The 16,359-nt window shown below is 34.8% G+C and overlaps 1 protein-coding gene across 2 annotated transcripts in view; it reads right to left on the reverse strand.

Moving 5' to 3' along the window:
• LOC150098229 (dimethylglycine dehydrogenase, mitochondrial-like) overlaps positions 1–16,359 on the reverse strand; it is a 260,147-nt gene that overhangs the window by 72,771 nt on the left and 171,017 nt on the right. For both annotated transcript variants that reach the window (XM_090405924.1, XM_090405925.1), the window contains exon 9: positions 6,240–6,359. In XM_090405924.1, coding sequence (XP_090262050.1) covers positions 6,240–6,359 — 120 coding nt within the window. The remainder of the gene's footprint in view (positions 1–6,239; positions 6,360–16,359) is intronic.

Consider the following 16,359-nt stretch of genomic DNA (forward strand, 5'->3'; position numbering starts at 1 on the left):
GAATAACATGTAAGAAAGTTTTAAAGCGAATAAAAGTTGAGCAGCTCTCAGATGTGAACTGTAGACTAAAATACAGAAATATTATTGAAAAGAAAATGAAAGAGTTTGAGAACAGGAATCAAACCTTGGAGATTCAGTGGCAAACTCTTAAGGAAACATTGATTGATTCTGCCAGAGAGGCATGTGGTGAGGTTGTGTGCAAGGATAAAAAAATCAGAACTCCCTGGTGGACACAGGAAGTTAAAGAGGCAGTGAAGGAAAAGAAGAAAGCATATCAAAAGCCTGTCAAATAAGTCAGCTTGTGCTCTTAGAGAATATAGAGACAAATGTAAGAATGCTAAACAGTGTGTAAAACTAGCTAAACAAAAGTCATGGGAGGACTTTGGCAAGAATATAGAAAATAAATATCAAGAAGGTGGCAAAATATTCTGGAGGTTGTTGAAGAAGCTTAGGAATGGAGGAAAGAGTGCTGTAAAAGGAATTAGAGATGATAAAGGTGAAATGAAAACAGGAGAAAAAGATATCCTTGAAGTATGGAGTAATTACTTTGAAAAACTGCTAAATGAAACAAGCAGTGATGACAGCACAGTGATAAAAAACACTGACCAGGCATGCAGTCAGGAATACATATCCATACTTGAAGTAGAAAAAGCCATCAAAGGCTTGAAATGTGGAAAAGCAGCAGGAGTAGATGATATTCGACCAGAAATGCTGAAGTATGGTGGTATAAGAGTCTTACAGTGGCTGCACTGCATAGTTCAGAAAGCCTGGACAGAGGGACGAATTCCCGATGATTGGAGTAGAGCTCTCATAGTACCCATATATAAAAAGGGAAATAAAACTGAATGTGAGAATTACAGAGGTATTTCCCTACTGAGTGTTCCTGGCAAGATCTATGCAAGTATACTTGAGAAACAGTTGAGAAGAATTGTGGAAGAAAAGCTTGGTGAAGAACAAGCTGGATTCAGGCCAAATAGAGGCTGTCAGATTCAGATCTTCACTTTACGACAAATAGTCGAGAAAGCATGGGAATATAACAAAGATCTGTATTTAAGTTTTGTCGATTTGGAAAAGGCATATGACAAGGTGCCAAGAGAGAAGCTATTCAATACGCTGCAGTTATATGGTGTCAATGGGGCATTATATCAAGCAATACTTAGTCTTTATTTGAGTTGTGAGTCAGCAGTTAGAATTGAAGGAAGTACAGGAAGATGGTTTAATGTTAAATCTTGTGTGAGACAAGGATGTACATTATCCCCTCTGTTATTTTATCTATATGGATCACATTATGAAGGAATGTGGTATTAAACCTGATATCAAAATTGGAGATGTTAATGTCAGCTCTTTGCTTTATGCGGATGATGTTATACTTCTAAATAAATCCGCTACAAGTCTGCAAGATTCTCTGACTAAATTGAATAGCTGTTGTAATAGATATGGTATGAAGGTCAGCAATAAAAAGACAATGAAAATAGGCAGAATCATTGAAAATGTCAACTGTGTTGTGAATGGAGAACCTGTGGAACAAGTAAAACATTTCAGCTACTTAGGCATGATTTTTACTGAAGATGGTAAACTAAATATAGAAATAGACAACAGAATCAGCAAAGCTGGTATGGTGGGAAGTCAATTGAATAAATTCATATGGAATAAGAAAGAAATTAGTCGGAACACTAAATTAGCTGTATACAAGACTGTGTTCAAACCAATTTTAACTTATGGATCTGAGAGCTGGATCAGAAGTAAAACACTTGACCAAAGACTAGAGACCGCAGATATGAGAGTCCTGAGAAAGATTAGAGGCGTGAACAGATGGCATCAATGGCAATATCATATTAAAAATGAGGATATTAGGAAAGAACTTGACATTGTCAGCATCCAGGAATGCGTTAGCAGAGCTAATCTCAGATGGTATGGTCACTTAAATAGAATGGGAGAGGAAAGATTAGCAAAACAAGTGTTCTCTGCCAGGTTGGCAGGAAAACGACCCAGAGGAAGACCAAGATATAGGTGGATTGATACGGTACAAAGTGCCTTAGACGATAGAAATATAAGATCTGATAATGTTGGAGTCTTGACAAGTAACAGACTGATTTGGAGGAAAATTGTAGATAGGAAGTTAGTAATGATGTAATTTTTTCATGTAGTACTGTCATATCCTGTACACCCCTTGAGGGTACACGGCAGGAATTTGATGATGATGATGATGATGACCTTTTGGTTACTTGTATATGAGATATATATGACTTCTGCATTACTTCAACCTTGGTATCTCTCCCAGGTCTGGCTCCCACTGATGAGACCTCAATAAAAGTCAAAACCAGTCTGGGTAATCGTCCTTCACATTATACATTGCATTACACACATCCGAAAGGGGAGAGTGCTTTGCATTATGGGATACATACTAAGTCAAGTGATATTAAGTCATTAGACTCTATATACAGGCAGCTCAGACATGAGTTCAAACCAAGTATAAAATTTCTTGTTATCTTTAATGTATAATAAACCCAAGGTAAAAAACTTTCTACATTCATGTGTGTGTGTGTGTGTGTGTGTGTGTGAACTGTTATTTTAATTAATGCTAGCAATAATGTTGTACTTGAACCAATCAAGTATTGTTCTTATCAGAGACAATAATGGTCTGCTAATTTTGTATTTCTTTATTAACTCCAACTGATGTCAATAAACACAAATAACAATGAAAGGAATGCAATTAATAAAGTTGTCTTTATTCTCTTAAATTTGGCAATGTGACTTCCCCCTTTACTTCCATATATTTGACCTGCAAATATATGGAAGCAAAGAATCAAACTCTTAAAAAATAAAAAAAAAATTACCTCTTCCTATCAGAACCCCCCCCCCTGGCCCAATCAACACTGTTATTAAAGTTTAATAACAGTGTTTAAGGTAAAAGCTCTATTCAACATGAAGTCACAACACTAGTATCAGAAAACCATATACATTTCAAAACTATTATTATTACTATTATTAGATCTCCACACAGTCAAAAAAACTCACTGTGGGAATTCCATCTGTCACACATAGCTCATCAAATTGTGTTATAAATTCATTCACCATCTCTGTAGTGACCACATTTCCAGGCAATATATTCCAATCACTCACCACTGTCCATGCATCAGGAGAATAAGAAGCAGACTTTTTGCAGTTCTATAGAACTGCAAAAAATCTGCTTCTTATTCTCCTGATCATTACAGCTTCCAGGGATGACCTCTTGTTCTTCCCCATTCTAAAAAAACCTCTTATACACTAATCTGATAATAACCCCTTATCACTTTATATGCCCGTTCCTCTACCTATCTGCTAAACTCTATAATTTGCATTTGCATATCCCCAACCTTCTTTATACTCAACATTCCAGAGAACAGAAACTACCTTAGTCAATTGCCTATGAACTATTTCCGATATCTCTTGTTCCTTTTGAAAACTAGGTGACAAATATGTGCACAGTAATCTATATGTAGTCTGCTTAAGGTCTTATACCCATAATCTTCTTACTTCTAAATGTCGGCGTCCTACTCATTTCCAGAATTCATTGTGATGTACTTGCAATTTTATCAGTATCCCCTAAATTTTAGCTCTTTATCCACCATTACCCCAGATCTCTTATTTCCATCAAGATATCTCCACCAATTGTATACCCTGCATCCTACCTTTGTTTCCTGAATTTTAAAACCTTACACTTCATCCATCTTCTTGAACTGAACTGGAAACGTCACTCAGTCTATTCAAGTCCTCTTATAAAGCCACACTATCTGCTCTCTTCTTCATAGCTCTTCCCAACTTTGCATCATCTCTAAACAACTTCATATCCTTCAAACCTCATAATTTTAGCAGGATACTACTAGAGATTTTCCTCTTCCAGGATATCCCCTCCCCCCGATATACAACTTGCTGATAACCTATCAGATATCCAATCTGTTACCCAACCCCATGCATTCCAATTTAATTACCAACTTGTCATATGACTATCACTATCAAAGGCCCCCATTGCAAAATCTAAGTATGCCATTGTATATTCATCTTCCTCATCCAATGTATTTGTCACTTTATTGTAATAAGTAAGTAGATTGCTAAAACATGATCTTACTTTAGCAAATCCATGCTGTCCATCTAAAAGAATGATCTTAGTCCTCATTAACCTCTCCAACACTTTAGCCATAAATACAGACACCCAGATTAGCCTATTATTTGAAGCTTGCATTTTGTCACCTCCCTTATAAAGCTGACCAATCATGCACTCCTTCCACTTCTTTGGAACTTTTAAAACTCATATTAAACAAATATATCAAAGTAGATATTAACTCCCTGGCATATTCTCCCAAAACATGCAGTAATATTTCAGTGATATATCATCAAGTTCCACAGACTTATTAACATCAAATTTATTCAATTCCCATATACATCCTGCTCCTATATATTTTAGCATACCCTAGTCAACTACAGAATCGGTATATTCCATTATTAAATATGAATGCTTGTACTTGTATTATATAAAACATGACTATTCCTTTGGAAAAACTTTTATTGAGATTATATTGATCAAGCGCATATAATAAACAACTAAGTTATACCAACTAGTTTCACCAACTAAGTCTGTTGGTATCTTCAGGGTACATAACTGATGTACGGCACTAAAAAGTAAAAAACTGTTACAAACTATAATCAACTTATTCCAATTATATTAAACAAAGAACAGAGCACGTACAATACATTCATAGAGTGTGGATGATATCACTTGTTGTTATTTAGGAACGTTCTATATTTTTCATTATTTTTTCATTATTTTTTTTTAACATGACTATTCCTTCTATAGAACTGCAAATAAAAATGCTTAAATTAAAAAAATAATGTCTAATATTTATTAAAAATCAAAATAACTGCCCCTCCAGACATCTCAAAATCAACCATCATAATTCTAATGGAGAGTCCCTGTTGTTTTGGAGTGTCACCTCATCTTGGTCATCCTATTTTTGATTTTCCTCTTTAGTAGTTTATAGCCTCTTCTGATTAATCTAAACATCTACTCTAAGAATGTATATTTTGGCTGTCCTCTTCTTATTTTCTTTATCTTTCTTTCTAATGCATTTATAATCCATTCATTATGTCTCCATACATGTCCATACATGCTCAGGAATTTAATATTTCTTTCTATGATTGTTGTCTTCAATACTCAGCTCTCTTTTTCATGCAGGACTTCTTCATTAGTTTTCTTTCTCTCCAATTTACTCCTAGTAGTACTCTCCAACATCACATTTCAAATGCTTCAATTCTTTTCCAGGCTTCTGTTGTTTTAGTCTGAGTCTCAGAACTATATAAGAATATGCTCCAAACAAATGTTTTTATAAATCTTTTCTGCATTCTTTACTTATTTTACTTGTAATAAGTGATCTCTTTTTCTTTAATACTTCTTTGGCCATAGTAATTCTTCTGTGTACTTCCAACTTGCTTCGTCCATCTTCTTGAATACTTCCTTTCAAGATGTATGAACAATTTGATTTGTTCAATATTCTATCCTCTAATGACTATTTTATCTATCTTTTTTTTTTTTTTTTCCTTTGAACCTGATGTTATTATTTTGGTTTTTGCTGCATTTATCTTAATACCATAATCAGACAAACAATTATCCATCTCAGATAATATCTGTATATAAGTCCTGTTCATTCTCAGCTAATACAGCTATATCATCATCATCAAAGTGTATCATATGTATCTGCACTCCACCTACAGTTACCTCATTCATTCCTTCTTTTATTAATTTCATTGTATTCTCTCTATATAGGTTGAAAAGTAAGGGTGAAAGTGTCCAACCCTGCCTTATACCTTTCTTTACTTCTGCAGTTGCTTCATTTTCCTGTATTCATCTCTTTATTTTCAGGTTGGTATATATTAGCCTGTTTAATATATACCAACAGACTAGGCTAATTAAACAGGTTGTTTAATCAGCCTGTCTTTCTGGTCTATTTCAATTTCTTTCATTAACTGAAAAACCTTGTGCCATTGTACATCCTAAATGGCCTTTCCAAATATATAAAAGAAATAACTAAACATAATTCAAAATCATAACTAATACAAATATAAAGAAAGATTAGAAAAGTTTTATAAATTTCAATTAAAAAAAAGGTACAGTTGTCTTTCACTATAACAAATGTGGTTCCTATATTTCTGTGGTCCCCATGTTACTATAGTGAGAGAGGCAAGTGTATTTTCAATAATTTTACCTGGTAGTCCACTTGCCAAATCGATTAGCATCAGCCTCATTTAAGTCATAAGGTGGTTCTCCTTTCATGATCCAATCTGCTATATATCGTCCTGCTCCGCCAGAATGAATTATTCCATAGCTAAAAGTAAAGCATAAACTAAAAATTTATCACTGAGTACTCTTCAAAATTTGTTTATCTTCATGAAGAGTTTAAAAATAGAGAAACATCAGTTTCTCTATTTTTTTCTCTATTTAGACACAATCTGAAGAAAACATTAAGAATTATAAAAATAGCATAAATAATTTTACCAAGATGATAAACACAAAAATAGATAGATCCTTGTAAATAACTATATGATGATCCTCTCTCCTCAAGCACTAGGGATTTGGAAAAGGAGGGAGCAGCAGTAGTATTCAACGAAAAAACTAAACTTGGATAGGAATCAATGTCAAGTAGAATGATGTGGAAAATTTTTTTAAATGGGGAATCTTCATAATAACACTTATTTGTGTCTATAGATCTACAGAAGGTTCTAGTGGGAAAGAGGTAGAGGAATTTGAGTCACCAGACAGGAAAGTTGGCATAAAGAAAGATGAAAAGCTGATTTCTGTTTGAAGCCTAAACAGCAAGATGTAATTCTCAGACATACAAAAACATTGAGAAAATCTGGAGCAAAGGGAAGAAGCTAATAATAACAATAAGTATATGCTAGATTTCTGTTTAGAGCATGGACTAGTCATTACAAAATGCCATATTGTAACATAAAGATGTGCATAAATTCACATGAGGAGAACATGCAAGAAATATGAAAAAGTCTTATTAACTATGTTATTGTTGGTAGTAATATCTTCATGTTGATTCAGGATACAAAGAGAGAGAGAGAGAGAGAGAGAGAGAGAGAGAGATCAAATTCCTGGTGTATATATATATATATCCTCAAGGAGTGTACAGGATATGATAGTACTACATGAAAAATTTACATCATTACTAACTTCCTATCTACAATTTTCCTCCAAATCAGTCTTACTTATCAAGACTCCAATATTATCAGATCTTATATTTCTGTTTTCTAAGGCACTTTTTACAATCAATCCACCTATATCTTGGTCTTCCTCTAGGTTTTTTCCCTGCCAACCTGGCAAAGAACACTTGTTTTGCTAATCTTTCCTTTCCCATTCTGTTTAAGTGACCACACCACCTAAGATTAGCTCTGCTAACACATTCCTGGATGCTGACAATGTCAAGTTCTTTTCTAATATCCTCATTTTTAATATGATATTGCCATTCATGCCATCTGTTCATGCTCCTAATCTTTCTCAGGATTCTCATATCTGTGGTCTCTAGCTTTGGTCAAGTGTTTTGCTTCTGACCCAGCTCTCAGATCCATAAGTTAAAATTGGTTTGAAAACCGTCTTGTATACAGCTAATTTAGTGTTCCGACTAATTTCTCTCTTATTCCATATAAATTTATTCAGTTGTCTTTTTACCATACTAGCTTTGTTGATTCTGTTGTCTATTTTCATATTTCATTTACCATCTTCCCTAAAAATCGTGCCTAAGTAGCTCAAATGTTTTACTTGCTCCACAGGTTCTCCATTCACAATGCAGTTGACATTTTCAATGCTTCTGCCTATTTTCATTGTTTTTGTCTTGTTATTGCTGACATACATACCGTATCTATTACAACAGTTATTCAATTTAGTCAGGGAATCTTGCAGACTTGTAGCAGATTTATTTAGAAGTATAACATCATCCGCATAAAGCAAAGAGCTGAGATTAACATCTCCAATTTTCATATCAGGTTTAATACCACTTTCCTTCATAATGTGATCCATATAGATAATGAATAACAGAGGAGATAATGTACATCCTTGTCTGACACCAGATTTAACATTAAACAACCTTCCTGTACTTTCTTCAATTCTAACTGCTGACTTACAACTCAAATAAAGACTAAGTATTGCTAGATATAATGCCCCATTGACACCATATAATTGTAGCGTATTGAATAGCTTCTCTCTTGGCACCTTGTCATATGCCTTTTCCAGATCTATAAAACTCAAGTACAGATCTTTTGTTATATTCCCATAATTTCTGAACTGTCTGTCGTAAAGTGAAAATCTAATCCTGACAGCCTCTATTTGGCCTCAATCCAGCTTGTTTGTAACCAAGCTTCTCTTTCACAAAACTTCTCAGCTGTTTCTCAAGTATACGTATATATATATATATCTTACTGGGAACACTCAGTAATGAAATACCTCTGTAATTCTCATATTCAGTTTTATTTCCCTTTTTTTATATATATATATGAGTACTATGAGAGCTCTACTCCAATCATCTGGAATTCATCCTTCTGTCCAGGCCTTCTGAACTATGCAGTTTAGCCACTGTAAGATGTTTATACCTCCATACTTGAGCATTTCTGGTCAAATATCATCCACTCCTGCTGCCTTTCTACATTTCAGGCTTTTAATGGCTTTTTCTACTTCAAGTATGGATATGTATTCCTGACTGTATACCTGTCAGTGTTTTTTACCACTGTGCTGTCATCACTGCTTGTTTCATTTAGCAATTTTTCGAAGTAATTACTCTATACTTCAAGGATATCTTTTTTTTCTCCTGTTTTCATGTCATCTTTATCATCTCTAATTCCTTTTACAGCACTCTTTCCTCCATTTTGGAGCTTCTTCAACAACCTCCAGAATATATTCTCTAAGAGCACAAGCTGACTTATTTGCCAGGAACTTTTGATATGCTTTCTTCTTGAGCTTCACTGTCTCTTTTACTTCCTGTGTCCTATCCTTGCAGACAACCTTACCACATGCCTCTCTGGCTGAATCAATCAGTGTTTTTTCAGTGCTCGCCACTAAATTTCCAAGGTTTAGTTCCTGTTCTCGAACTCCTTCATTTTTTCTTGAATAATATTTGTGTATTTTAGTCTACAGTTCACATCTGAGAGCATACTTTTATTGGTTTAAAAATTTCTTACATGTTCTTCTTTTCAATATGAAATTCAATTTTATCCTGCTCAAGACTAAATGGTGATCACTTCCAATTTCAAATCCTCAGTACACTCTGGTGTCCTGCACTAGGGAGAAAACATCACTATCAATAAAAACAGTCAATGAGACTTTTCTCATTCCTTGCCCCTTCCCTCCATGTGAATTTGTGCACATTTTTATGTTGGAACATTGTATTAGTAATAACCAGTTCATGCCTTAAGCAGAAATCCAACAGGTATTTGCCATTATTATTAGCTTTGTTCTTTTCTCCAAATTTTCTCAAAATATTTTTGTATGTCTGACAATCATTTACTACTCTGCTATTTAGATTCCCAATAAGGACCATCTTTTCCTTTTTCACTGTGTCAATTGCTTTCTCTAAAGCCTCAAAAAATTCCTCCACTTCTGCCTTAGTAGAACCTTCAGTGGGACTACAGGCACAAATAAGTCTCATTGTCCAGTTCCTCATTCTCATATTTGCCTACTTGACACTGCCTGCCATTAAAGAAGATTAGCCTCGTATTTAGTGTTGAGTACTATGGCTACTCCTTCTTTTCCTTAATTGTCACTGCCTGAATATAACATTTTGTATTTATTGCTCAGAAAGATCTCACCAGTTTTTGCCTTTTTTGTTTCAGTCACCCCTATTATGTCGATCTGGTACTTATCCAATTACTCAGCCAGCTCTTTATTTGTCATTCAGGCTTCTTATGTTGATAGTACTGATCTTGAATTCTGGTGATGTTGAGTTAGGGTAGGTTTTACGATTTGTTCCAGTAGCTGACTTTTTGTTGTTTGTCCTGGTTCCCCAGCAAAAACAACGTGGGCCTTGTTTAACCGGGCGATGCCCCAGCCAGGATGAAATTTTGTCATGTTGTACCATCATTTGATATTTTGGTTTAAGCCAATAAGAATACAATTTGGTTAGCTAAATTCCAAATTGCCAGCCCATCCTCGTTCGTTCAGTATCCAGGTAGATATCTAAAAGGGTACACCACAAGAAGGTGGGGATTAGACATTATGTCAGAAGCCCTGGTTGGTTCTCTGCATTCCTTTAAAGGCTATGTGGAGGTCTCCTCTCAGTTATATAGTTTTGCCTCTTGAGTACCCTATATATATATATATATTAAAGAATAAATTTTAAATGACTTTAAACCGAGATAAAATATTAAATTTTAATGATAATGATACAACTAGTTTCAGCCTTTTACAGCCTTCTTCAGGTATTCACTAAAGGTAGAACATAGTAATAAAAAATTGAAGTTACAAAAATCTGAGAATTACAGGCAAAAAATGCAATACATAATTGACACAAAAACGTATTTTTCAAGTCGTTCTATCTAACGTGTTATTGTTTGTTGTATGCGTGCTTGCAGGTTTTTTCGTGAGAATCAGCATTAAACAACTGCAGTATGGCTATCAGGAATGTTATAACTCAAATTGCTGTTCAAATATTCAGGATTAAGGAGGATTTCTCTGGACTCCACGATTTTCCTTTCAAACTCATCACTACAGCAAAAAATGTTTTCAGATTTATCCCAGCAAACTGAGTGAATCTGTAGATCATCATGAGGGTTATTAGAGAAAAGAACATGACCGGATAGCACAGATTCATGTGATCTTTTATAGGAGATGTCTCTCTTATGCTCCTCAATACGCAGTTCAACAGATTTGTTAGTCTGTCCAAAATAAGGAATATTATCACCAAAAACTCCACAGACTTCGTTTCTCATATCAAAAATATTTCAATCAGTGAAAATGATATCATAGCAAGTTTTAACATTATCTCATTATTTACTAATGTCCCTACTGAGGAGGTATTAACATTACTTAAGGACAAATTGTGTAAAAGGTTATTTGCTTTATTAAAGCATTGTATTCAATCTGGCTACTTCAGATATAGGGACTCCATTTACAAACAAAACGAAGGCCTAGCAATGGGCAACCCTTTATCCCCAGTTCTAGCAAACATTTTCCTGGAAGATTTTGAAACAAAAGCCACATCGTCCTTCTTCTCATATAAGCCGAAACTTTGGAGACGTTATGTTGACGACATTTTCATTATATGGAGTCACGGACACACATCTCTCATGGATTTTCTTCAACATCTTAACAACCAGCATCCTAATATAAAATTCACTTCCGAACTAGAACGAAATAACTACCTTCCTTTCCTGGATGTAATTCTTACACGATGCTCTGACAGATTTAAAATCTCTATATACCGAAAACCAACTCATACTAACAGATATCTGCACTGTCAATCTCATCACTTTCCACCACAAAAGCTCGGAACTATTTCTACCTTAGGACACAGAGCACGATCTCTTTTAAATGAACCAGATGATCTCCAAAAAGAAATTGAACAACTTTCTCTTATCTTTAAACAAAATGGATATTCTGAAAAAACAATTAAGAAATTTCTTCTGGATCCTTCTAGGCAGCATACTACAGAAACTACTGATTTTAAAGGTAGCATCTCAATACCTTACATTAGTTCAGTCTCCAATAAATTGGCTAAAGTCCTTTAAAAATAAAACATCAGGACGTTTTTCACTACACTCTCTAAAGTCAGTTCTCTTATAAGCCATCCGAAGCCTACTCATCATAACCTGAAATATCTAGGTGTTTACAAGCTATGGTGCGACTGTAATATTCCTTATTTTGGACAGACTAACAAATCTGTTGAACTGCGTATTGGGGAGCATAAGAGAGACATCTCCTATAAAAGATCACATGAATCTGTGCTATCCGGTCATGTTCTTTTCTCTAATAACCCTCATGACGATCTACAGAGTCACTCAGTTTGCTGGGATAAATCCGAAAACATTTTTCGCTGTAGTGATGAGTTTGAAAGGAAAATCGTGGAGTCCAGAGAAATCCTCCTTAATCCTGAACATTTGAACAGCAATTTGAGTTATAACATCCCTGATAGCCATACTGCAGTTGTTTAATGCTGATTCTCACAAAAAAACCTGCAAGCACGCATACAACAAACAATAACACGTTAGATAGAACGACTTGAAAAATACGTTTTTGTGTCAATTATGTATTGCATTTTTTGCCTGTAATTCTCAGATTTTTGTAACTTCAATTTTTTATTACTATGTTCTACCTTTAGTGGATACCTGAAGAAGGCTGTAAAAGGCTGAAACTAGTTGTATCATTATCATTAAAATTTAATATTTTATCTCAGTTTAAAGTCATTTAAAATTTATTCTTTAAAATGTATCATTACAACCGAGTAGAAGATCAAGAATACATATATATATATATATATATATATAACTAGAGATGATTAAAGATTAGAGACTTATATAAGAGATTTGACAGAGACAGTGTTCATCATTTAGTTTTAAGCATTATAAAAATGAATATCATATTGATAATGAAAATATATATGAATGTTTTAAAAAAGAATTACAGAATCAGAATTTTTTATAGAATTATAGAAATACCTGCATACTCCAAGAGGGTATATATATGACTAGAGCAACTTGTGGTAAAGTTGGTATAAGTTCTCGTCACTTGCCTTAGTATCTCCCATAATGCAAAGCACATCTCCTTGCGGGCATGTACAGGGTGTTCGGGATAAATTTGACAGTTTCGTAAGGAAAAAGAAAATCTTCTTTGTATCTATTAAATTTAATGAATTGACAAAAAAACATTACAGGCAGAGTTAATTACAATACTATCAACAAGATTTACTCAAAATAACCACCATTAGCATCGATCACAGCTTCAATTCTGCTTCGGAACCTCGAACAAGCTGATGCTACAGTCTCCCTGGGAAGGGCCGCAAAAACTGTTTTAATTTTATCCATTAACTGGGCTTTTGTGTTACTGGAAGTGCGATTGGTGTCTTTTTCAACTGCGCCCCATACAAAATAATCCATGGGGTTAAGGTCTGGGGAGTTTGGAGGCCAAACATTTGGACTGGTGAAGTCGTAGAAATTTTCAGACAACCATTTTTGACTTTTCCCAGAGGTGTGGCAAGGGGCCGAATCCTGCTGCCATACATACGGCCTACCATTGGCTACCCTTGTTATCCAGGGCTTGACTACAGTTAGCAACTCCACGAACAAAGCCCGAATTTCAATGCCAGGGTTCTTCAACACTTGTTCCTGCAGATTTGCGAGGAATTCTGCTGTACGAACGCAATCAGATCGTCTGCTAGGGATCTTTCTTCTTGCTACATCCTCGTAGTCACCATTGCAAGTCTCTAGTTCATGCCTGATTGTTTTTACTGTATTCAGGGAGCATTGGGCAGCAGTCGTAATATCCTTATTTTGATGGCGGGCACGAATCATCATGATACAAGTTATTCTCTTCCATGATTCAGGTGGGTTCCAGCTATCCATCCTTTCTGACATCTTGTATATGAATGAAGAAGGGTCCAAACTTTTAAATGAAGAGAAGTGTGTGTTAATACATGTAACTTACGGAAAAATATAATTAATTATAAATATGTCAAATTTATCCCGAACACCCTGTATAATGTTATGCATTAAGGAAAGGGCCACTTCCCAGACCGGTTTCGACCTTTATTGAGGTCTCATTAGTGGCAGCCAGACCCAGAGATGGTGATACTAAGGTGTAAGTAATGGAGAAGTCATATTACCTATACCAGTTGCCAAAAGGTGTCACACCTTATTATTAAAATTCTCTGGATTAGAGATAAGTTGATGGAAGTTTTTTCACTTGGCTATGATACCAATTATATATTTGGTTTAATCATTTATCCAAGTAAGCAAACAAAGTTAAACCAAATATATAATTGGTAGTATAACAAAAAACTAACTAAGCGAAATAAAAAAACTTCCACCAACTTATCTCTAATCCAGAGAATTTTAATAACATGGTGCGATGCCTTTTTGCAACTGATATCACATAATAATAGTACAGCAATCCTTCATTAATGCACTTAAATGCGTTTTTGAAAACAGGCGCATGAATCGAAAACACACTAATCGAATATCATAACCTATGGGAAAAAGTATAATTCGTTCCTCAAATTTTTTTTTTGACCCTTAATTTTTTTTTAATAAAAGAATTAGGGTATACCTCAGGGCCTAGTAGGAAACTGTGAAGCTGAAAGACAATAAAACATTCAGGATATAAATTTATTATTCTGCTTCTTAACAAAGAATTGAGCTAACTTATAATAAATTTAGTTTAATCCTTTATCCAAGTGTGAGCAAACAAAGTTTGCGCCTGAAAGTATCTTCAGGACTGGGTTAAGGTGGTACAACACCAGGGCAACTCGTTGCAAGGTGGAGCAAGCTACCAACACTCCTATCTTAGTATCTCCTATAATGCAAAATACATCTCCTTGCGGATATGTAAACTTTCAACATCTTTCTCTAAATCCAGAGTAATTTATTAAAAAAGGGTGGCACACCAATTGGCAATTCCTATAGGTGGAGATGACCTGCTAATGCTTCTGCCTGATATCTCGACTTGGGCCTGGCTCCCACTGAAGAGACCTCAATAAAGGTCGAAACCGGTCTGGGTAGTGGCCCTTCCCTTAATGCATAACATTAGACATATCCGCAAGGAGATGTGTTTTGCATTATAGGAGATACTAAGATAGGAGTGTTGGTAGCTTGCTCCACCTTGCAACGAGTTGCCCTGGTGTTGTACCACCTTAACCCAGTCCTGAAGATACTTTCAGGCGCAAACTTTGTTTGCTCACACTTGGATAAAGGATTAAACTAAATTTATTATACTCTAACCAAGTGGAAAATAAACTTTGAGCTAACTTAGTTTGGCGGGCATTCTGTTTCTTTTTTTAATACAACTGACGGTATGGCCCTATTGCCTCTTCTGCAAATTTTACTGGTTCTCTCTTCACCAAGGAGTCTCTAAGAATTGCTGCTTAAAAACTTCGATTGTACGAAAACTATTTTCAAATTGTTTCTGTGAAACCTCTTTCGGCTTGTCAGTGATTAAATTTTCTTCATATTCTTCAGGCTCTTCCCACTGTGCATCTAAATTTAGCAGATCGGAATCATTCAACTTCTCAGAATGAGATTTAATTAACTTAGATTCATTTGAAAAGCCTCTAAAATCATTTGCACAATGTGGAAGAATGTTCTTCCAAACGGTTCGCATATTGCTAGCAGTAATTTCATTCTACTTTGTGACTTTATAACCAGGCTGAGATTTTTCTGATATGGTTAGAAAAGTCCTAGAAGGCATTCGCTTCCAAAAAAAAGGCCGGTTTCATGGACATTAAATATTTGTTGATCACAATAATCCCCTTCTTACACAATTTTCTTCAAAATCTCTGGATATCTCCTTATCTGCAATTGCAGCTTCGCCTGTTGATTAGAATATTATGTAGGCTATTTCTCTTTTTAAAACACTCAAATCACCCAGCACTAACATGGAATTCTTCTTTTTTTCCATCATTAATAGTCCTTTCTTTCCAGGTTGCAAAGAGACTTAATGCTTTTGATTTAATAAGGCCAGTTTTTAGCGGGATCCGTTTTTGATTACAATCTTCGATCCATGTAAAAAGACGTCTCTCTAATTCAATCATTATAATACTTTGATTTCGAGTGCATGCATGATGAACGTGAAGCAGCCTTACCTATCTCTTTGTATTCAGCAGTTGATTCACCTATTTTTGTATTCTTGTCCTATCTTCGCTCTGGACTCGCCATGTTCATTTTTCTTTATTATTCCTAGTTTTTCTTCCAATGAGATTACTTTTCAAATCATTTTCACACTTCTATATTTTGCTCACTAATTCTTTTACTCATGATTAAAGGTTAGGAAAATAATTTAAAATAAAAAAGTAAGGAAAACAATTGCACGAGATATGATCAGCAAAATGCTATGTAAAGCAGAGACATACATTTTGGCAGTAAATTTGGAACATAGTGTACATGGAAATAGTGTAGTATGCTATTAAAAAATAAGTTTGCAAAATGTTTCAAATTGGTAACTAAATTATTTCATCCTGATGAGTGATTTTTTAAAATAGTTAGCCATAAAAAACGTATAGATCGAAAATTTTTAAAATCTGTAAAGTTTATTTTTAAGATGTATATAGGCGCACTAATCAAATTTGGGTATCGAAAAAAAATAACGCACTAATCGAAAACACACTAATCGGGGGTGCATTAATC

The sequence above is a fragment of the Typopeltis vanoorti genome, chromosome 16 (genome assembly GCF_054136105.1).
Source record: "Typopeltis vanoorti isolate ZY-2024b chromosome 16, IOZ_Tvanoo_1.0, whole genome shotgun sequence".
Classification (NCBI taxonomy): domain Eukaryota; kingdom Metazoa; phylum Arthropoda; class Arachnida; order Uropygi; family Thelyphonidae; genus Typopeltis; species Typopeltis vanoorti.